Genomic DNA, 23315 nt, shown 5'->3' with positions numbered 1-23315 from the left:
CAGGTCACGATCCCAGGGCCCTGGGATCGAGCCCCGCATCGGGCTCCCTGCTCCGCGGGAAGCCTGCTTCTCCCTCTCCTACTCCCCCTGCTTGTGTTCCCTCTCTCGCTGTGTCTCTCTCTCTGTCAAATAAATAAATGGAATCCTTAAAAAGGGGGGGGGATGGGCAAAAGGAGATGCTCAGGTGTAGTTCTGCTGTTCTTGTGGCCCTGTCCCCTCACCGCACACAGGAAGCACACGCTAGGCCCTGTAAGGGGCTGCGGCTGGGTGGAGGCATCCCAAGGAGATGCTCCCTAGGCCCTCAGAGGGTGCCTCCTGGTTCTCGGAGTCCACCTCCTCCCTTCCCACTTCTCACACTTCCCTCCACCCAGACTTGGTCCCCTCTGGTAAGACCTCACCCAACGGAAGGAATCAAGCCCCAGTTTGTTCAGTCAACACTGCAAACTCCTGGCCCTGCTACAAACTCCTGGCCCAGCACACTGGGCTCATTTGGCTAACACAAAGATTTTATTCTTGTTTCTTAACTTAGTTGCCACACTTTAAAACTAGGAGACTTTATATAAAAAGCTGGATTTTTAGTTTTTCTTTAAAAATCAGAAGTTCAGGGCACCTGGGTGGCTCAGTCATTGGGCGTCTGCCTTCGGCTCAGGTCATGATCCCAGGGTCCTGGGATCAAGCCCCGCATCGGGCTCCCTGCTCAGCGGGAAGCCTGCTTCTCCCTCTCCCACTCCCCCTGCTTGTGTTCCCTCTCTCGCTATGTCTCTCTCTGTCAAATAAATAAATAAAATCTTTAAAAAAAATAAAAATAAAAATCAGAAGTTCAAGCACCCAAGCCCATACCTGTATCCCTTGTCACTGTTAAAATAAACTTTGACACTAATACGACCTTCCCCAAATAAGGGAGTATGTGCTGCTTCACCTCGCTAACCTGGTTGACATCTCACTTACATTACACGTCTTCCTCCTGATTCCTGCCAGTGAGAGGCTCTCCCCACCTTATAAGGCAAGCGTGGGGGTGTTGGGGGGAGAAGATGGACCAGCTCAGGTGATTCTCTTCTCACAAGAGCCACTGAATTGTACTGGGGTCAGGGAAATGAGGAAAGAATCTGGAGATGTGGAATCTGTTAGCTGTGTGATCATGGGCAAGCCACTCTACCTTTTGAGATTAAAAAAAAAAAAAGAGTTGGGCTAAACAATCTCTGAGTTCCATTCCACCCCTAAAAGTCACTGATCTTGGGCACCTGGGTGGCTCAGATGGTTAAGCGTCTGCTTTCGGCTCAGGTCATGATCCCAGAGTCCTGGGACAGAGCCCCGCATCGGGCTCCCTGCTCAGTGGGGAGCCTGCTTCTCCCTCTCCTTCTCCTGCTCCCCCTGCTTGTGCTCTCTCACTCTCTCTGTCAAATAAATAAACAAAATCTTTAAAAAAAAAGTCACTGATCTTATAGTTCAGATACACAGACACTCCCACGCATGTGCACTTGTGTGAGTGGGTGCATGAGCACGGGGCCGCATGCACCCACTCACACACACACACAGATACTGATAATGAAATCATAACCAGGGTAATTTCAAGTCAATTCTAAAAGTTAAAAATGTCAGTTAACAAAGAATTCTTTATGTTTTACTGTCTTCATGACTATGAGTTTTCAATCCTTGCTTCCCCTTGTTCTTCTGAACAAACGCTGTGACTTCCCTTTTATTCACATGCTTATCTTTCTTTTAAATTCATATTGCTGGTTTGCTTACCTGTGAGTACAAGATCCTCTCTCCTCTGAGGATCACTGAGCAGATTCTGGCAAGGTTGGCTGGAAAGTCTGAGGTATGTTCATGTATAAAAGGATGTGCAAAGAAGTCAGGATTGGGGTCTCCCTGCTCCTGGCTGGGAGCATTTTCCTCCCATCTTCCTGCTTTGCATTTCTTACAAGTCTTGTTTTTATATCTAATAAGGGGTTAATGTTCAGAATATGTAAGAACTCCTACAACTCAACAACAACGGAAAACAACCTGATTTTTAAAAGTGCAGAGGACCTGAATATACATTTCTCCAAAAAAAGATATGCAAAGAAGGAGAAGAAGAAAGGAGGAAGAAGAAGAAGGGGGGGGCGAAGAAGAAGAAGAAATACAAATGTACAGTAAGCACATGAAAAGATGCCAATGATTAGGGGAATGAAAATCAAAACCACAAGGAGGTATCACCTCACACCCATTGGGATGGCTGCTATAAGGGGGCAAAAAAGCAGAAAATAGCAAATGTTGGCAAGGATGTGGAGAAAATGGAACCTTTGTGCACTATTGGTGGGGATGTAAAATGGTGCAGTCACTGTGGAAAAACAGCATGACGGCTCTTCAAAAAATTAGAAAAAGAACTGCCATATAACCCAACAATTCTACTTCTGGATATATACTCCAAAGAATGGAAACTCAGAGATGTTTGTACACACCTATTCATAACAGCATCATTCCTGATAGCTAAAAGGTAGAAGAAACTCAAATGTCCTTTGATGGTTGAATGGTTAGACAAAATGTTTTAAGTACATACAATGGAATATTATTTAGCCTCAAGAAGCAAATAAATTCTTATGTCAGCTGTACTTCAATTAAAATTAATTATTTTTTAAAAGCAAAAACATGCTGACACATACTACAATATGGATGAACCTTGAAGACTATACTTAGTGTGGTAAGCCAGTTAGAAATAGACAAATCCTATATGATTCCATTCATATAAGGTACCTAAAGTAGTCAAATTCATAGAGACAAAGTGGAAGGGTGGTTGCCAGGAGCAGACAGAGTGGTAGGGACAGGATGAGTTGCTGTTAATGGCTACAGAGTTTCAGTTTTACAAGATGAAAGAGGTCTGTGGATGGATGGTGGTGAATACCACTGAACCGTACACTTAAAATGGTGAAGACGGTGAATTTTGTTATGCGCATTTTAACACTATTAAAACTTTTTTGGGGTGCCTGGGTGGCTCAGTCAGTTAAGTGTCTGACTTCGACCCAGTTCATGATCTTAGGGTCCTGGTGATGAAGGATATTTGGAAGGCAGGCAGGTGGGGACAAGGGGCTCCCCCCACCCTAAGAGGAAACCACCTTAAAAGGATTTTACACCACTCTGGAAGGAGCCCTCCACCCTTTCCCATATGACAGAAACCTGATTGGATGACAGGCACAGGGGGGATTCATCAGATTAAAACAGCCCACCAACAAGCCCTAAAAACCCTAGACCTAGAAATTCCGGTGGCCACCCTCTTGGGTCCCCTCCCTCCTCTGGAGCTTTGTACTATCACTTTTCTATCACTCAATAAACCTTGCTTTGCTGTTCACCACTCTGTCTGGTCTATGTCTTCATTCTTCGAAGCAGCGTGACCAAAAACCGTGGGCACCAATGGAGAAAAAATTCCTGTTACACTGGGCTCTGTGCTCAGCAGGGAGTCCATTTGTCCCTCTACCCCTCCCCCTGCTGGTACTCTCTCTCTCAAATAAATAAAGCCTTTTAAAAAATAAATAAAACTTTTTAAATAATAATATGAAATATCAATTTGGCTTAATAGTAAAAAAAAAGGTGTCAAGTAGATCAAACCATTGTAAGAAAGATAAAAAATATAGACATGATCACAAATATGAAAGGCAGTAAAAATACTTTAAAACAGAGAAATTCAAGTTCACGACCTCTGCCCGGTGTGCCACAGAGTGCCTTGAGGCTCCTGGTTGAGATAGACAAGGAAGAAGAAGCATGAGGTAATAGTTCTGGTGTATCAACACAACGGAGATTAGGCAATCATAAAAAGTTTAGGTCAATGTAGAGGCCGCTGGTAGGCCACAGGCTTGAGCAACGGAAACCCAAGCAAGGCCCAAGGGCCCCCGGTTACCACGGGGCTGAGTGCAAGCAGGCTCAGGAAGCGACCCACCTCGAAATGGCCATAGGCTCTAGCTGACCAATGGGCTACTTACACCCAGGCACAGTTACCAAAACAGGGAAAATCCTATTCGTTTCCATGCCTCCCTCATTCCACCCTATACCTAGAGCCCCTCGGCACCACCTCATGTCAGACAATCTCTCTCTGCTGTCCTGTCCGCAGCTCCCTTGAGGTGTATTCAATAAACTGCCATCTCCCTTGTTCTGCCGCCCTTGAATTCTCTCACCATGCGCCGCCAGCCCCCACGCGAGAGGGACACCCCACATTCAAGCCTATGTAACATCACGGAGAAATACTGCTGACATGTTTTGAGAAAACAGCAAAATACAAAATTGAAAGGTAAAATTGAAGTGTAAAATTATGTGCATGCACAGACGAGGACGAGATGGGGAAAGGCAAGAACAAAAGGAGTGCCTTTGTTAAGTAGATTTATTTTTTTCTGCTTCGAAATACATTTTTTAAATATAACAAATATGCAGATAAATTAGAGTGGAATGAAACAGAATTCCCAAAGTGTCCCTCTCAGAAAAGGTATTGCTCCAAAAGGTACCAGAACACAATTTCTTACGGAAGAAATAACTTTGTCTGGAGTCTCAGCTACAACGAACAAATGGAAACAGCTGACAAGGGCAGCCAGCTCTTTAACCCACAGCAGAAGTTACTTCACGTTTGCGAGGCCACAGCGTGTCGAGCTCTCCTCCTCCAGCTGCTCTAGTCACATTCCCCACGCGCTACCTGGTCCCGGAGATCTTGGTGTTTGGTGTTTATGACTTCTCCCAAAAAGCTGCAAGTGCTTTTGGACAGGACCTATTTTGTTGCCTTCTCAATGCCCAGCACAGTGCTGGGTTACCACTCCAGTTTCTTGCCCGAGGAATGCTAATTCGACGCAGCCTGCTGAGCTACACCCTGATGACCTGCTATTACTTTTTGCCAATTAATATATAAAATAATGCTGACGTGTCTGAGTACAACCCAGAGGCATGCCTAAGAAAGCAAGCGTGTAATAGTTCCTAAGCGCTGCTGCAAGGTACAAGCTGGAGTTTCCTGTCTGGATGATAAGCAGTGGAAACTGGAGGTACAAGAGTACCCCTTTTTAGCATGGCTCGATGTTGATTACATGGCTCACTGTATTATGGGTCATTCGTGTCCCTGGAAGTCAGACATGTACAGAGAAGAGAAGCCTGTGGGTGCTGCCAACTCTGGGCTCCAGTGTTATAAAACATCTTAAAGTACTCCTCCGTGCTACAAAGGAGGGCATTCAGCCTCCCGATTTGCAATAAAGTCCTCTTTTTCCATCTAGCCATCAGCTTCAGTATATGGGGGACTTGGATGGAAAGCTTTATATCCCTTTCCTGATGGTCGGGAACAAAGAACAAATACAGCATCTGTAAGTTTCAAAAGCTAAAAGGAAAATACATCCTTAAGACTTTCCTGTGTTCCCTAGCAGCGGCTGTAGAAATAGCCCCGCAGTTCCAAACACACAGACAAATATAAACACCCAAAGAAATACCCTGTCCACCACCATGGCCACGTATTTCCAGTCATCTTCTACCTGAAAGGCAAACAAAAAGTAAAAAAAATTTAAAAATATATTGAAACCATAGAGAATGTGCTTTGTCTCATAAATAAGCTGCTTCCTTTTCAAAGAAGACTTCTCTGGCAATTTTTAAAGCAAATATTGGTTTTAACCTGGTTAAGCCATGTCGCCTGTATAGTTCACAGAACTTTGAAGAGCGTGGATGCGCCCTTCCATGCCTCATGCAGATGGCTACCTAGTGAGCACAAAGGGCTTTTCCCGCAAAAAGCATTCCCGAGATAGCTCAACTTTTGCTCAGAGAGCTCAACTTTTGCCATTGGCACCACTGGATATTTTGACTCCTTGGCAGGTCTGGGAAATGGGTTTGGGGCAGGGGGTGCAGGACGTGAGGAATGATGGAGGGCCCCCTTCTCAGGAATAGGCAGCCCTCGAGACTGCAAAGTCATGCTGGTTGTGGGGAGTTCATTGCATTTCTCATGTCGTTCTGATGAAGTACAGTTGGAAGGCAGGCAGGCGGGGACCAGCCCCCCCCTTCACCCTAAAAGGAACCCCCCTTAAAAGGATTTTACCACACCCTGGAAGGAGCCCTCCACCCTTTCCCATATGACAGAAACCTGATTGGACGACAGGCACGGGAAGGGTCAATCAGATTAAAACAGCAACATGACCAAGAACCGTGGGCTCCGATGGAGAAAAAATCCTGTAACACTTCCAGATTCTGGCTTCCAATTGATTATGCCTCCAACTTATGCCTGAGGCCTACGTCTCAGGTGGTGTCTTGAGGGCCCTACCCAGTGGTGTTTAAGTCAACAACTCTTCCCTCCATTTTATGAAGGTGTCACCATGAAGGTACAATTCTGGGCTCACCTGTCCCATGATACATCCCCCACCCCTGCCTTGTGACTCGCAATCACAGGATCGTCCCCTGCACCAATGGGGCAGACTTCGGGTCTCGAGACAACCTTTCACTAGGAGATATGGATGCCGGCAGCTGCGGTATGAAGTCAAACCCAGACACCTGACACAGGTTTTCAGATGCCCTCAGCTAGTCATCCAGATGAAATGGAAAACTGGCATGATTTTCTTGAGCTCTCTCTTTGGAGGCTGGGGGAGGTCCTTGCTGCTATTCTGGGCAACAAAAGCAGACAATGTTGATGCTAAAAATATCCCTGAGGCTCATTCAGTCCACACCTAAATCCCTCTCCTGTAGAATAAGTGGGGTTGGAATCGCAGACTCAGTCCCCTCCACCAGTACTCTCAGACTGCAGGCTGCTCGGAGGGGCAGATCTCCCCATTCACCCTTCCCTCTGCCACTGTTTTTAAGAAACACTTTCATTAACCAAGGTTGTCCTGAATGTTTATTTTAACCAGATTTCACTGGAGTTAACATTTTCAGAGGTGGAGGTTTGCAATGAGACTATGGTTTACTCCACCCAACCCCCAGGCCACTTCACCCATAACTGCATAATAACCAAGCTCGGTCTTAGAGTAATGCTCCCTGACCATCTTGGAAACAGAACTCACACTGAAGATCCACCCTGCTCTATAAAGTGCCTCTAAGCCTGCTACGGGTGGACAGGCCAGCAGAGCCAGGTACCTACCTCCTTTGTTTCATTTTGGCTCTTCATGTTTTCTGCTATGAATTGAACACTATTAATTACATCTTCGACATCAGGCGAGCGCTCTGAATTCGCAGTCATCCATTGTAAAGGCTGATGACTTGATCTCTTGCCGGCGGCAAGCTCACCTGATTTAGGACAGCGGCAGCATGCTTTAGGAACTTTGGTCTCTCTGCAATGATCAAAGTTGACTTTGGTGGACCTACTGGAAATACCTTTGGAGTTTTTATCAGAACTTGTCTCCCTCATCTTGTCCAGAGGCCTCCTCATCATCAGGATCTGGGGTAACAGCTGGAGGAAAACCGTCTTCACCCACTTGGGCATGGTGTGTGTTGTTGGGGTGCGATAATGTATGTTCAACACGAACACAGTCACCACAATGGACAGGGTGACAAAGATCATGGTGAATAGTAGGTACTCACCCACCAGTGGGATCACAAGAGACGTGGACGGGATGGTTTCCGTGATTACCAGCAAAAACACAGTCAGAGAAAGCAGAACTGAAATACAAAGTGTCACCTTTTCACCACAATCAGAAGGAAGATAAAAGACCAGCACGGTTAGAAATGAAATAAAGAGACAGGGGATGATCAGATTAATGGTATAAAACATCGGCAATCTTCTAATGTAAAAAGAATAGGTTATATCTGTGTATATCTCCTCACAACAGTTGTATTTTATGTCATGCTTGTAGCCAGAAGCATCAACAATTTCCCATTCGCTGTTTTCCCAAAAATCATTCATATCCACTTTAGATCCAATGATTAGAAGATCAATTTCAGCTTTGTCATATGTCCAGGAACCAAATTTCAGGGAACAATTTTGATGATCAAAAGGGAAAAAAGTGATATCCATAGGACAGGAACTCTTGAAAATAGCTGGAGGAGTCCAGGTTATCATGCCATCATATTTAAGAAGAGCTTTTGTCTTGCCTTCGACTTGAAAATCGCCAACAGCACTGCAAAATAAACTAGACACCATTAGTAACACCCCCTTTGCTGTACCGAAGGCAACTTTGGAAAGAGACAACTGCTGCCAAAAGCCCATACTTGTTGTAGAGAACAATGTCAGGCTTCCAGATCTTATCCGCAGGAACACGTAGAGTCTCAATGCCATCATATTCCACTGGGTCCCAGCGCAATTTATAATCATTCCAGATCTAAAGGCAGAAGAAGTCAGTTGAATAAAAAATTCTTAGTAACTTTCTTCCAATGTTAATTCTATGTTCGTTTAGCAGGGTTTTTTTGAAAAAGTAAGTTCTAATTTAAAGAGTACATTAGAAGGCACCTGGCTGGCTCAGTCAGTAGAGCATGCAACTCTTGATCTCAGGGTCATGAGTTCAAGCCCCACACTGGGCATGGAGCCTACTTAAAAAAATAAATAAAAATGGGCGCCTGGGTGGCTCAGTCGGTTAAGCGACTGCCTTCGGCTCAGGTCATGATCCTGGAGTCCTGGAATCGAGTCCCGCATCGGGCTCCCTGCTCAGCGGGGAGTCTGCTTCTCCCTCTGACCCTCCTCCCTCTCATGCTCTCTGTCTCTCATTCTCTCTCACAAATAAATAAATAAGATCTTTAAAAATAAATAAAAATAAATAAAAAGTACATTGATGTCTTTCTTTGTGTGTGTGTGTGAGAGAGAGAGGGAGGGAAGGAGAGAACAAGCAGGGGAAGGGGCAGAGGGAGAAGCAGACTCCTCGCTGAACAGGGAGCAATGCAGACTCGATCCCTCAACCCTGGGATCATGACCTGAGCAGAAGTTTAACCAACTGAGCCACCCAGGCGCCCAAGAATACATTGGTTTCTACCAAAAGTTGAGAGAATAAATCCATGTGGAATAGGCGGCTAGGTAGCTGAGCTGATTTTGGCAAATATGACTTAGATAATTAACTATATTATTAATTAGCTGGCCAAGTTTATAAACTCAACTTCTATGTTCCATAGACTATATTCACACTGGAGTAGCAACTCATTTCTAATATTAAAAAGATAATTTGGGCGCCTGGGTGGCTCAGTTGGTTAAGCGACTGCCTTCGGCTCAGGTCATGATCCTGGAGTCCCAGGATCGAGTCCCGCATCGGGCTCCCTGCTCAGTGGGGAGTCTGCTTCTCCCTCTGACCCTCCCCCCTCTCATGTGCTTGCTCTCTCTCATTCTCTCTCAAATAAATAAATAAAATCTTTTTTAAAAAAAAAAAGATAGTTTAAGTGTACGATGATGAGTTTGTTACAAAGTCTGTGTAAAAGATCAAGGCAAGAAGGACGCATGAGATGGTATAACTGATAAAACCCGCTAGTGGGAATCTAACCCAGGGGCTCTCATATTCAGTTCCTGACTTCCTTAGGCCTGGTGCAACAGGATCAAAGAGTGGGCAAGCATCTGACTCTGGGGCTCAAGTTACAGATAAAAATAGGAGACTTGAGGGCAGAAACCAGAAGGGACAGGTCTCTGTGTCCCAGAGAATTTTATCACTATGTTTCTGCACCTGTGAAGTTTGCATCAAGCAGCTGTTATCAGAGCTGAATTTTAGGCTTTGGAGACAGATAATATTTTATGCTCTGTCATAATTTGGAAATGGAAAGAGGGAATGCTAGTGAAATTTATCCATTAGACATTGTTAGCCTGGCACATGAGTAAGACACGTCCAAAGGAAGGACACATACGTGACGTAGCCACAGATTGGTTTCCATGATCTGGTTTACTTCATCCTGGGAAAAAGAAATAATATTTTTTAGCCTTAAATGTACTTGCTAATTAAGGTGGATCTTAGAACAAGAATTATAATAAGAGAGAGCCAAATCTGAGTTATTTATACTAACAGAGGAAAACAAAGAGGACTGAAAAAGCAACTTATAAAATACAACCAGAAATATGATATTTTCACATCTGGTTCCAACCCTGTTGACTCTGAGAAAAAATGTGGCTTAAAGACTGTCTTTCAAATCTGATTTGAGTCTCACCTCTTCTGTGAAACCTTCCTTTTTTCTTTTTTTTTAAAGATTTTATTTATTTATTTGAGAGAGAGTGAGAGAGAGCATGAGCAGGGGGAGGAGCAGAGGGAGAGGGAGAAGCAGACTCCCTGCTGAGCAGGGAGCCCGACAGGGGCTCAGTCCCAATCCCGGGACTCCAGGATCATGACCTGAGCTAAAGGCAGCTGCTTAACTGACTGAGCCACCCAGCACCCCTTGTGAAGCCTTTCTGATCACCACAGCCTGTAAAGGTTTCTGATTCCATGAAAGAAGGAAGAGAAGGGGCAGTGGGAAGGAGGGAGGGGAAGAACTGCAGATGGTGATGGGTATCAGACCCTGGTTCATTGATTTTACCATCTTCATCCCCAGTCCTTGAAAACCTCCCTTCCTCAACTGTGCTCGGCACTCTCTAGGCTCTGAGTCCTGAGCCCAATTGCCCCTTGAAATGTCAGCCTCAGTTCACCATGGAGTTTCCCAGCTGGGACCTACCACTCCATTGCAACACATCCCAATTCTCATCCAAGCCATGCTGATTGCTTCAATCATTCATTACTTGAATATTTATTGAGTACTTATTATGTGCTCTATAAATGCTGGGACTGCAGCAGTAAACAGGTGGAAAAATTCCCTACCTTCATGTGTCTAAACTGTTAATTGGGGAGATAAAAAAATCAATAATAGATATATAATATAATGTATGATAGTTATAAGTCCTGTGAAGAAAAATAGAGAGGGATGGAGTGGTGTGTGTGTGCATGTGTGTATGTGTGCATACATATGTGCATACATATATGCTCACACATCTGTTTTAGACAGAATGGTCAAAGAAGGCTTCTCTGAGGAGGTAGTTTAAGCTGGTACCTAAATGGCCTGAAAGGAGTCATGGAGCTATCAGGAAGAAAACATTTCAGGCCTAAATCCCAAATATGTGTTCCTAAGCAGCTACCAGCCTTCAGTGGGAAAACTGAAGACATATCCAGAACTTTCAACAACCTTACAGCACAACAGCTTGGAAGGTATTGGGTGTTCCCAGTGGCCAACAATGCGTTCCCAAAACTTACCAACTGGAGCACTTGGGTGGCTCAGTTGATTAAGTGTCTGCCTTTGGCTCAGGTCATGATCTCGGGGTCCTGGATCGAGCCCCATGTTGGGCTCCCTGCTCAGTGGGGAGTCTCCTTCTCCTTCTCCCTCTGCCCCTCCCCATCGTTTGTGTTCTCTCTCTTGCTCTCTCTCTTAAATAAATAAATAAAATCTTTAAAAAAAAAAAAGTACCAACCTTGCTTTACAAGACACATGGACACCCCAAGAGTAAATGAATTCAACTGTAGTTGACAGAGCTGTGGCCAGGACTCAGACACCAATCGGCTCTTTCTCCCTGAGCTGCTCTGTACTTCACAACCTCCCCTGCCAAGCTTCCTCCTTCAAATGGGTTTGTGTCAAGTCATAGTAAGCCCCAGGGTTTTAAAAGGTCAACAAAAGGAGTTACATTCATGGTTTCCTATTAGCCAGGAAAAGAAAAAAAAAAGAGGCTATACCTATCCATTGACCAAGCAGTCCATGGCTTTATAATCACCCAAGCCTAAGGCTGATGCCTTCTGCTTTCAAAGTTATGTTGTGACCTAGAGATTCCAGCAGAGGCCATGTCAATAAATCCGTTGGCTGCCAATCAAGAATGGACGAACGATGCAGTCCAGGAAGGTCTTAAGGGTAAATGTCTTAAGGATCTTCCAAAGACTGCATCCTCTCTGTACACTAGTATACGTGGTGATAGAACTAGTGTACACTGTGAACTAGTACACTGTGTTCAAATCATTCAAATCTGTTGGCAATATCATCCCGACAACATCTCTGTCTCCCCCCCAACACATCCACAGGCTGGTGAGGCTCCGGGTGGTGTGGACATCCTCAGGGGCGTCAGCCAACTTTATGGATCAGGACTTGTTCTGGCAAGTCTTGTTCTCCACCCAATTCCAAACCACACTGATGCTCATGGGCACTACCATCAGACAGCCCAGCTGGAGGAGGCCAGAGACCCACAATACCATTCCACATTCCTGGGACCATTGCCCTGTATCTCTTTCTTGGGAAAATAAATTAGTTGGAACCCTGCCTGAATCAAAGGATTGGAGTTACAATTTCAAACTGATTAGCTTCCGGAGCAGCGGAGACTGAGATCAGAAAGGCCAGGTGGACTACACTTTAAAGGCCTTTAAGTTTGTCATTTCAGATATGGGAGGCCATCAAAACACTAGACAGGGGCTTTGTCTTGAATCACTGTTGGGAGGACAGCAGATGTGCTCTAACATTGAAAGATCATCCACCCAGAGTCATTCTGTATGGCAGAAAAACACTTCTAGGTAGAGCAGCAAGAGGCCTAGAGACTTTGAGAAGGGAGTTGGTGGTCGTGCATCCTGGCTGTCCTACATCACAGAGCCATCCCCAGAGCTCACCATGGCTCAAGGACAACAATGAATATGATCCACAGGGACTTTTGGTGCCCCACCCGAGAACAGGTGGCCTCTAATACACCAATGAGAATGGCTACATTAATATCTGACAAAGTAGATTTCAGAAAAAACAGTTAGTATAGGCAACGAGGGACATTACATAATGCTAGAAGGATCAATTCACCAGGAAGACATAATAATCCTAACTGTATACACACCAAACAATAGTCTTCAATTACATGAAACAAAAATTGATAAAGCTGAAAGAAGGAACAAACCCCCTATTATAGTTGGAGACTTCAACTCCACCTCCCTTAGCACCCAGTAGAACCACTAGACAGAAAATCAACAAAAATAGAGAAGATCTGAAGAACATAATCAATCAACAGGATCTAACTGACATATATAGAACACTTCACTCAAAACAGCAGAATACAGCAGAATACAGAATATTTTTCAAGCATGCATGGAATATTAACCAAGATAATAAACCACATTTTTATCATGGGCCATAAAATAAACCTCATAAAATTTAAAAGAATTGAAAATATACAGTGTGTTTTCTGACCATAATGGAATCAAACTAGAAATCAATAACAAAAAGACAACAGGAACATCTCTAAACCCATAGGAACTAAACAATACTCTTCTAAATAATCCATGGGTCAAAGAGGATGTCTCAAAGGAGATTTTTTTTTTTAAGATTTTATTTATTTATTTGAGAGAGAAAGAACACATGTGTGCACATGAGCAGGGGGAGGGGCAGAGGGAGATGGAGAAAGAGAATCCCAAGCAGACTCTGCACTGAGCACGTAGTCCCATGCAGGGTTTGATTTTACAACCCTGAAATCATGACTTGAACCGAAATCAAGAGTCAGATGCTTAACCGACTGAGCCGCCCAGGTGCCCCTCAAAGGAGATTTTTAAAAATACATAGAACTAAATGAAAATCAAAACACAACATATCAAGACATGAAGGACATAGCTAAAAAACAGTGCTGAAAATAAAATTGTAGCATTATATGCTTACATTATAAATAAGGAAAGATCTCAAATCAATAATCCAAGTTTCTACTTCAAGAAATTGGAAAAGAAGCACAAAATGAACCCAAAGCAAGCATAAGGAAGGAAAAATAAAGATAAGGGTAGAAATTATGGGGCACCTGGCTGGCTCAATCATTGGAGCATGCAAATCTTGATCTTGGGGTTGTGAGTTCGAGCCCCAAGGTGGATGTAAAGATTACTTAAATAAACAAATAAACTTAAAAAAAAAAGAGTAGAAATCAATAAAATTGAAAAGGAAAACAATAGAGAAAAATCAGTGAAACAAAAGCTGATTCTTTGGGGGAAAAAAACAACAAAATTGATGACCTTGTAGCAAGATTGACAAAAATAAAAACAAAGACACAACTCACCAACATCAGAAATGAAATAGGAGCACCAGAGATCCTGTAGCCATTACAAAGAATAGACAATACTATAAACAACTTTATCATACATTCAAAAATTTAAAAGAAGTGGATTAAAACCTCAAAAGCCACAAATTATCCAAATTCAAAGAAGATGAAATTGACAGTCTGAATAGCCTATAGCCATTTTAAAAAATTGAATTTACAGTTAAAAACTCCTGGAAAAGAAACCTCTAGATCTAGTAAATTCCCCTGGAGAATTCTACCAACTATGTAAAGAAGAACTAATATCAATTTTATACAATCTCTTCCAGAACATAGAAGAGGATGGAACAATTCCAAATATTTTTTATGAAGTGTTATCCTGACACAAAACCCAAAGACAGTACAAAAAAAGAAAACTACAGAGCAAACTGAATCCAACAATATATAAAAAGTTATCCACCATGATTAAATGAGATGTAAGACTGGTTCAACATTCAAAAATCAATCATTGTAATTTACCATATCAACAAGGTAAAGAAGAAAAATTATGTGACCATATCCATTGATGCAGAAAAAGCATTTAACAAAAATTCAACATCAACTCATGATAAAAACTCTCTGAAAACTGGGAATAAAGAACTTCCTCAACTTAATGAAAACCTCTATAAAACGCCTACAGCTATCATTACACTAAATAGTGAAGGACTGAATGCTTTTTCCTTAAGATTGAGAACAAGGCAAAGATGTCCACTCTCACCACTTTCATTCAACACAGTACTAGAAATTCTAATCAATGCAATAAGGCAAGAAAAAGGGGGGGGAAAGGCACAGATTAAAAAGGAAGAAATAAAACTATCTCTATTTGCATATGACATGGTTGCCTACATAGAAAATCCATGGAATCTATAAAAATACTGAAACTAATCAGCTAGATCTCAGGATACAAGATCAATATACAAAAATCAATTTAATTTCCATATACTAACAATGAACATGGAGAAACCAAAATTAAAAGCACATTCTTTTCTTTTTTTTTTTTTTTAAGATTTTATTTATTTGACAGAGAGAGAGACAGCGAGAGCAGGAACACAAGCAGGGGGAGTGGGAGAGGGAGAAGCAGGCTTCCCGCCGAGCAGGGAGCCCGATGTGGGACTCGATCCCAGGACCCTGGGATCATGACCTGAGCTGAAGGCAGACGCTTAACGACTGAGTCACCCAGGCGCCCCAAAAGCACATTATTTTCAATTGCTTCAAATAAAACAAAATACTTACATATTCACATAATAATGCATAAACAGGATCTGTATGCTGAAAATTACAGAATGCTGATGAAAAAAAGAGCTAAATAAATGGAGAAATATCTTGCATTCATGGGTTGGAAGATTATACAACAGTGAAAATGTCACTTCTCCCCAAATTAATCTATAGATGTAATGCAATTCCTTTCAAAATCCCAGCAAGGTTTTTTGTATATATAGGCAGCTTCTTCTAAGGCTTAAGCCCCAGAATAGCTAATATAATTTTGACAAAGAAGAATAAGGTGGCAGGAATCACTCTGGCCAGTACTAAGAATTACTGGGTGCCTGGGTGGCTTAGCTGGTTAATGTTAGCCATTAGCTCAGATCCTGGGATCAAGTCCTCCACAGCCTCCCTGCTCAGTGGGGAGTCTGCCTCCCCCGTCCCTCTGCCCCTCTCCCTGCTTCTGTTCTCTCTCTCTCAAATAAATAAATAAATCTTAAAAAAAAAAAAAAAAGACTTACTATACAGCTACAGTAATCAAGACTGGGTGGTATTGGTGGAGGGCTAGTCACAGAGATCAATGGGATGGAACAGAGGACCCTGCAATAGACCCACACAAATACACTCAACTGATTTTTCACAAAGGTGCAAAGCCAACTCAATGGAAAAAGGGATAGCTTTTTCAACAAATGATTCTGGAGCAATTAGATACCACAGACCACCCCCTGCCCAAAAGAACAAGCCTCACATTTTATACAAAAATTAAAAATTAACTCAAAATGGATAACAGTCTTAAATGTAAAACATAAATAAAGCTTTAAGGAAAAAAATAAAAGGAAATCTCTGGGATCTGCAATTAGGCAAAGAATTCTTAGGCTTAATATCAAAAGCACAACACATAAAAGGAAGAATTGAAAACTGGACCTCATCAAAATGGAAAAGTTTGAGTGAAAGCCCACATGAAAAAGATGAAAAGAGAAGCTACAAACTAGGGTGAAATATAGCTGACCCTTGAATACACAGGTTTGAACTGTGCAGGCCCACTTACACGTAGAATTTTTATGGCACTGTGCTGTAAATGTATTTTCTCTTCCTCATGATTTAATAACATTTTATTTTCTCTTCCTTTATTGTAAGAATACAGAATATAACACACATAACATATAAAATATGTGTTAATCAAGTGTTTATGTAATCAGTAAGGCTTCAGGTCAACAGTAGACCATTAATAGTTAGGTTTTGGAGGAGTCAAAAGTTATATGAAGAATTTTGACTATGGTAGGGGCTGGCACCCCTAACCCCTGCATTATTCAAAGGTCAACTGTATTTACAAACCACATATCTGGCAAAGTATTAGTATCTAAAATATAGCAAGAACTCTCAACACTGAACAGTTAAAAAAAAAAAATCAAACAATCCAATTAGAAAATGGGCAAAAACTATGAACAAACATTTCGCCAAAGAGGATATACAGATGGAAAATAAGCCCATGAAAAGATGTTCTATATCATTAGTCATTAGGAAAATGCATATTAAAACTACAATGAGATATCATTGTATACCTATTAGAATGGCTAAAATAAAAAATAGTGACACCACCAAATATTGGTGAAGATGGGAATAAACGGGATCACTTATATATTGCTGGTAGGAATGAAAAAGGATAGATCTACTCTGGAAAGCATTTTGGCAGTTTCTTAAAAAAACTAAACATGCAACTACCACATGACCCAGCAATTGCACACCTGGAGGTTTATCCCAGAGAAATAAAGATTTACATTCGCACAAAAACCTATACCCAAATGTACATAGCACTTTTATTTGTAATAGAACAAAACTGGAATCAACCCAAATGTTCTTCAACCAACGAAAAGTGAAATAAACTGCAGTGCATAAGTACCACGGAATATTACCCCACACCAAGAAGAAATGAACTATTGATACAATCAACAACTGGCATGAGTGTCCAGAAAATTATACTGAGTGGAAAAGCCAATCCCACAAGATTACATACTATATTATTGCGTTTTTATATAACTTTCTCGAAATGACAAAATTTTAGAAATGGAAGACATTAGTGGGTGCCACTGGGGAAACTGGGCAAAGTGTACAAGGGATCTTTCTATTATTTCTTACAACTGCATATGAATCTACGATTATTTCGGTAAATAAAATTCAACTTAAAAAACTAAATTTCCTAAGCCTCCCTTACAGCCAGAGGTTGTCAGTGAGATAGGAAGCTAAGGATGTAGTAGGACTTCTAAGAAAACTCCTCAAGGAAGCCACAGATGTCTGTTATGTGCCCTTCTCCCTTCCTCCTGCTTATTACCAAGGGTGTGAATATGATGAGTGAAATCAGCAGTTACCTTGCCAACACTGAGGGAAGAAAGCACATGATGAAATAGAAAGATGGGAACTTTGCTCACTGCCACCATGCACGGTTTATGCTTTAAGCATCATGGTCCATGTGATTGGCATCCCCTGGATGTTGTGCAGTGTCTAACCTGAGCAACCCAACACCGTGGTGCAATCAGTAACACCATGAAGCCACCTGGTGTAAACCTCCTAAACTGTTAACCTTTAGATTTATGTTACATAAGAAAGATATAAACTTGTTTTATTTAAGCCGTGTTATGTTTTAAAATCTCTGATAGCAGCCAAATGCAAATGTCAAAATCTGTAATCTGCCGTCCCCACCCACCATCCTCAGAACAATGTCCTGAAAGGGTTTATCAACCATGAATTTGAAGTACAGTGAAATAGACTGACTTCAGGTGAAACTTACTTTATAACAACCCAATCCACAGCAAATTATGGCTCCCAGCCCAGTAGGAGGCCAGTAACTAGTATAACACTCTTTGGGGGTAGAGAGGATCAGAATAGGTACCAAATAAATATTTTTTAAATGAATGAGCGGGTCCATCTAAGCAAAAGAAAACATATAACTTTTTTTAAACCAATATGTACCAGTATATACATATTTCCAACTTGGGCCAGAAGCCAGAGGACCAGGCCAGGGTCAGCCTCGTCCACCAGGAAGCATGGACCGGAGAAATATCGTGGGCCCTGACTTCACATCTGTAATGAAGGTCTTTCCCCAGTGAACCTTGAGAGCCACCACTGATTCCCACGGGGCAAAGCCTAGGAAGATGGAGGGCTCCTTCCTTATCCATTGGCTGGGACTGATGAAGGGGTTCCCTTTGTTGTGCACTCTTGTCTCTCTGCAGATGCTTACGCTCCCCTTACTTCCTGAGCCTGCCTATTCCTGGAATTTGGTCCAAGCCCGTCCCATGTCTTGGAGCCAGAACTCTGCTCTATGTTATAGTATCAGGTCTCACTACCTCCTCTCCTGCCAACTAGGGCATGAAGATTATTCAAAAAGAACTGCAGTCAGGTGCCTGGGTGGCTCAGTCATTAAGCATCTGCCTTCGGCTCAGGTCATGATCCCAGTGTCCTGGGATCAAGTCCCACATCGGGCTCCCTGCTCCTTGGGAAGCCTGCTTTTCCCTCTCCCACTCCCCCTGCTTGTGTTCTCTCTCTCGCTGTCTCTCTCTCTGTCAAATAAATAAATAAAATCTTAAAAAAAAAAGAAAAGAAAGAACTGCAGTCCTACTTGCCCTTGAACATAGTAGCAATAAATTAAAGTAAGAACTCCAAATTACCATCTGTTTTTTCAGGGCTGGATGGAATTCTATATGAAAGAAGGTGATTTTTTTTTTCTTTCTTACATAATGTAGAAGACTTAAAGCCATTCTTTTTTTATGGAATGAAAAAAACATAAGCTTTGGAGTCGGACAGGTTTGATTAAGTTCTCAGTTCCACCATGTTTTAGTCGTACGACCTTAAGAAGTTTGCTTAACTGAGCTTCCCTCCAGCTATAAAATGCAGATGACAGCCACTAAGTGTAGACACAGCGACTGGTGCATAATAGGTGCACAATGAAGTTAGCTCCCTCTGTATTCTCCCTTCAACTTCCCCTTCGCCTCCTTGTTTCATAAACTCGCTCTGAAAGCACTTCCAGAAAGACACTGCCTTGATGTGAGTAATTACAGCATAAATGGGGAAGCGTCTTCTTCCCAACCGGAGGCTTTGCAGGGCCAGCGCTCATGTAGATGTGTGTTTATTCGTGTTTTTAAAATTTCTGTATTTACCCTATACAATAACTAGGACAATGTCGAGAATTGCTCTGCTCCCCACCCCCACCGCAGAGTCAGGGTTTCTCTGGGAACAGGCAGTGAACTGGCAGCACTTACCACATTGGCCAGCTGTGTAATGGCCACTTCAAAATGCACTGCGACGGGATCAGAAACATTTTCTACAGGCCTGATGAACTGGTTATAATGAGAAAACAGTTTGTGGAAGAGTCTCTCTTCAGAGGCACAGCCTGCAGAGCCTGCATGGCCAAACAGAGGGAAGAGTTAGAGAAGCAGAGAGGGTGCTTGCGGACGGGGAGGTCCCGGCACTGCCATCACCAAGTGACGCGGGCAGTGGGGTGTCCAAGCCAACGGAGCCCTCCTGCCCCTGCGTTCTGTCCACGCATGCAGACTGGCCCTGTGCCCATGTACCTGTACCTCTGGGCCTCGGTTTGTAACCTCTGCCCTGAAGACACAAGGGGAATGCGTACGTCCCAGAAAACTGTGATAGCAAATAAAATAATATTGGCAAGAGCACTTTTAAAAGTCTAATGCCCCACACATGCAAGGGGATAGCATGAACTCCGATTGTGGCTTATGTCACTGAGGATAGCTCACGATCTTACTGCTCTGGTTATTAAGGAAGAGTCCTGCCCTTTCTTGTCAAAACGCTGATCCAACTACCTGTTTCTACAACCAGTGAGGGGCTTAGCTGGGGAAACTTCACCAAGCAAACTGAAATAACTAGTAATCTTATTAAGATCTTAACAAGCCATACTCCTTTTTAAAGTCAGCTTTGAATTCAATTATTTTGGAGATTTGTGTAAGTGCAAGGTTTTTGAGGCAAACTTACTTAAATAGTTTTAAAAGAATTCAAAATTCGTTCTTAAATAACAGCATTTCAGTCACTAAATCTTAAATAGCTTAATGTGTATGTCTGTATTTTTCCAAGAATGCATTAAAAGGTTACTTGCCTTCATTTGACATAATTCATTTCATTAATACCCCTCTATATTTTCCCTTATAGAAGCCAAATTTGACATCTGACATACTGTTCTACAAATTTCCCAGAGGGATTTATACCCTGAAAGAAAGTTAAAGGGACTGAAAACTCATTCTGCAAAAATGAACAAAAAATAGCTGTTGTATCACTAAATAAAGAGTAGTTTGACAAATGCACTTGGAAACACTGAAACTGAGCTTTCAGCAGGAAAGAACAACTTTAAATGTAAAACAGCACTCTTGCCACTATAATCAATAATGGTAGAAATATTTCTACATAAAACAGACAAGAAACAATTCTCTCCATTACCCCATTCCCACCCGCCGCCCCAGACGCTGTAGATAAGCCCTCCATGAGTCTTGAAGAGCAAGCCCCCGCAAAGCCACCAGCACGTGGAAATGTGGTTTTCTTCCACAGAATAGCAGCTGTCTGTTTCCAAGGCTTAACTTTAAAATGAATATCTTACTCTTAGGACACATTCCAGCACAGTAATATGACATGCTTCCCAAAACAATGATGATTACCTTCAAAATGGAAGGGTTCCCGGAATAAGTCATAGTATCAGCTAACAAACAAATCACAGTTAAAAATATATATATATTAAATACAAATACAAATAAATCAGGTGAATATACCCATGGCAGAGATGGATAGAAAACTGCATCATTATTATCACCATATTTTTAGTGGGACAATAAAATAAGGTATAGTTTACAAGGTTTCATTGTCCTCCCCACCCCACCCCCTAAATCTCATGTTAAACCCACCCAGTAAGAAATAGATTAATTATCAGTTATAACTGCAGTAATTCCTCTGCAGACCCTCTGCATATTCAGACATCGAATACCTCATCTCTGCTCAATCAAGCACAATTAGAAAAGAAGAGCAAACACATGTAGCTGAAAAGAGGATATGAGATAAAGCAGAAATAAAACCTACCTTTCAAGCAAGGCATGAATATACACAACCAGAGACACAAACCAAAGGGAAGGAGTCCCTGGCCCTTGCTGGTCAGCATGACTAAAACTCACTTTGATTTCTTTTCTAGTCAAAGGAGTGTGGAAAACAGAGCTACCAGACAGCCACACGCATCAGACCTTTACATCATCAGAGTTCCACTGCAATCCACGTGTTTCTTCTGTGCAATAAAAACATTCACAAGCGCAATACGGATGTTCCCAATATCAGAGCCTGAGGCCAACAAAAGGGCAAATAAAAAGGACTCAATCTGATGTCAGATGAGTCATCACTTTCCTGTCACCCTAGATCTGTCTTCATGCAAGACCAGTGAAGAGAAGCAGTGAGGGAGCACTGGGCAGGCAGGACCGAGGGAGGATGGAAAACATCGCCTGGCTTCGAGCTTTCCGTACGTAGCACAGTCTCAGCAGTCCTCCTTGGGGGGAAGAAACACCCTCTGACTGAGCCCCAAGTCCAAGGGAAGCAGGTGCTGGGTGCCAGACAGTGTGTTCTATTCACTGAGTTCTCTGGTTAATCAAGGCTTAGCCTTGTCATTAGAAAACTTCCCAAAATAGGAGTTTCCTTTCCTGTCTTAATAAGTGTGGCTTCGAGCAGCACTCATCTGATTTCATCTGACTCCAGCGCTTCTGGTGTCTTGTCTTTCTGAGCTCAGCAGTCACCATCCAGGACCAGAGATTAGCTGTCTGAGAACCAGAGGGATGAGTACTGAACACAGGATGTCACCTGGACAGCCCTATGATTATTGAAACATCCTTGTCATCAACTGGCTTTCTTATAAGTTTCTTCTTGCCTCTATAAGTTTAGTGTCAAGAGGATTCTGATGAACCGGGCCTTCTCGTCAGATTTTGGTGTTGGTTAAAGAGGAGACAGACCCACAACAAAATGAAAAAGCAACCTGCAGAATGGGAGAAAGTATTTGCGACCATATGTCTGATAAGGAATTAATATCCAAAACATGTAAGGAACTCATAAAACTCAATATCAAGACATATCCAATTAAAAAGTGGGCTTCGGGGCGCTTGGGTGGCTCAGTTGGTTAAGCGACTGACCTCAGCTCAGGTCATGATCTCAGGGTCCTGGGATAGAGCCCCACATCAGGCTCCCTGCTAGGCCGGGAGCCTGCTTCTCCCTCTCCCTCTGCCTCCCACTCCCCCTGCTTGTGCGCTCTCTCTGTCAAATAAAAATATAAAATCTTAAAAAAAAAAAAAGTGGGCAACGGACCTGAATAGACATTTTTCCAAAGAAGACATACAAATGTCCAACAGGTTTACGAAAGGGTTCTCAAAGTCACTGATCAGCAGGGAAATGCAAATCAACCACAGTAAGATCTTACCTCTCACCTATTAGGATGGTTATTCCCAAAAAGACCAGACATATCAAGTGTTGGTGAGGGTGTGGAGAAAAGGAAATCAGTGCAGCTGCTATGGAAAACAGTATGGAGTCCCTCAGAAAATTTGAAAAAGGAACTACCAGGAGCACGGCCCTGCCATTCGCTTGGCTCACACCTTCGCAGCTACCAGTTACCTCCGCACCCAGAAGGAAGAGTAGGCCAGAGCCGGTGAGAACTCTCTTCCTGCTGAGATGTCTATCAAATGGCTTGCCGATTGTAGTCCTATGCGGGGCTGAGGGTCCCATTGTGACGTGTGAGACCAAGCCGGCGAGGTGTATCATGGGAAGCTCTTTAAGACCAAGGACAACATAAACTGCCAGATGTCCAACATCACACTCACATACAGAGAAGGCCGAGTGGCACAGCTGGGGTGGGTGTACATCCGTGGCAGCAAGATCCGCTTCCTCATCTTGCCTGACATGCTGAAAAACGTGTCCATGTTAAAAAGCATGAAAAATAAAATGAAGGCTCAGGGGCTGACTGGAGAAAAGTTGCTATTCTGAAGGCCCAAGTCGGGGTGTCTGGGTGGCTCTGTGGGTTACACATCTGCCTTGGGCTCAGGTCCTGATCCAGGGTCCTGGGATCGAGACCCGCATCGGGCTCCCTGCCTAGCGGGAACCTGCTTCTCCCTCTCCCTCTGCCCCTCTCCCTACTTCTGTGCTCTCTCTCTCTCTCTCAAATAAACAAATAAAA

The 23315-nt window shown here is 42.8% G+C and overlaps 1 protein-coding gene across 1 annotated transcript; it reads right to left on the bottom strand.

Moving 5' to 3' along the window:
* Positions 1–4338: 4338 nt before the first annotated feature.
* On the bottom strand, positions 4339–21423 carry CHRNA6 (cholinergic receptor nicotinic alpha 6 subunit). Its single transcript, XM_045879304.3, has 6 exons — positions 21194–21423; positions 19372–19511; positions 9733–9777; positions 8125–8234; positions 7058–8033; positions 4339–5471 (listed from the first exon to the last, which is right to left on the bottom strand). The coding sequence occupies exons 1-6, from the start codon at positions 21270–21272 to the stop codon at positions 5340–5342; spliced, it is 1482 nt and encodes a 493-aa protein (XP_045735260.1). The 5' UTR covers positions 21273–21423; the 3' UTR covers positions 4339–5339.
* Positions 21424–23315: the final 1892 nt, after the last annotated feature.

This window comes from Mirounga angustirostris, unplaced genomic scaffold (assembly GCF_029215605.1).
Source record: "Mirounga angustirostris isolate CCGP_5_RB_7025 unplaced genomic scaffold, mMirAng1.0.hap1 SCAF_2, whole genome shotgun sequence".
NCBI lineage: Eukaryota > Metazoa > Chordata > Mammalia > Carnivora > Phocidae > Mirounga > Mirounga angustirostris.
The sequence above is the reverse complement of the archived record's forward strand: the minus strand, read 5'-3'. Positions and strand labels throughout refer to the sequence as shown.

Coding starts and splice junctions, on each gene's coding strand:
- CHRNA6 (XM_045879304.3), bottom strand. CDS start 21,272: ATGCTGACCAGCAAGGGCCAGGGACTCCTTCCCTTTGGTTTGTGTCTC. Junction 9,778..19,371: donor TTACACAGCTGGCCAATGTG/GTAAGTGCTGCC, acceptor TCTTTTTCCCAG/GATGAAGTAAACCAGATCAT. Junction 8,034..8,124: donor GACATTGTTCTCTACAACAA/GTATGGGCTTTT, acceptor TTTATTTTGCAG/TGCTGTTGGCGATTTTCAAG.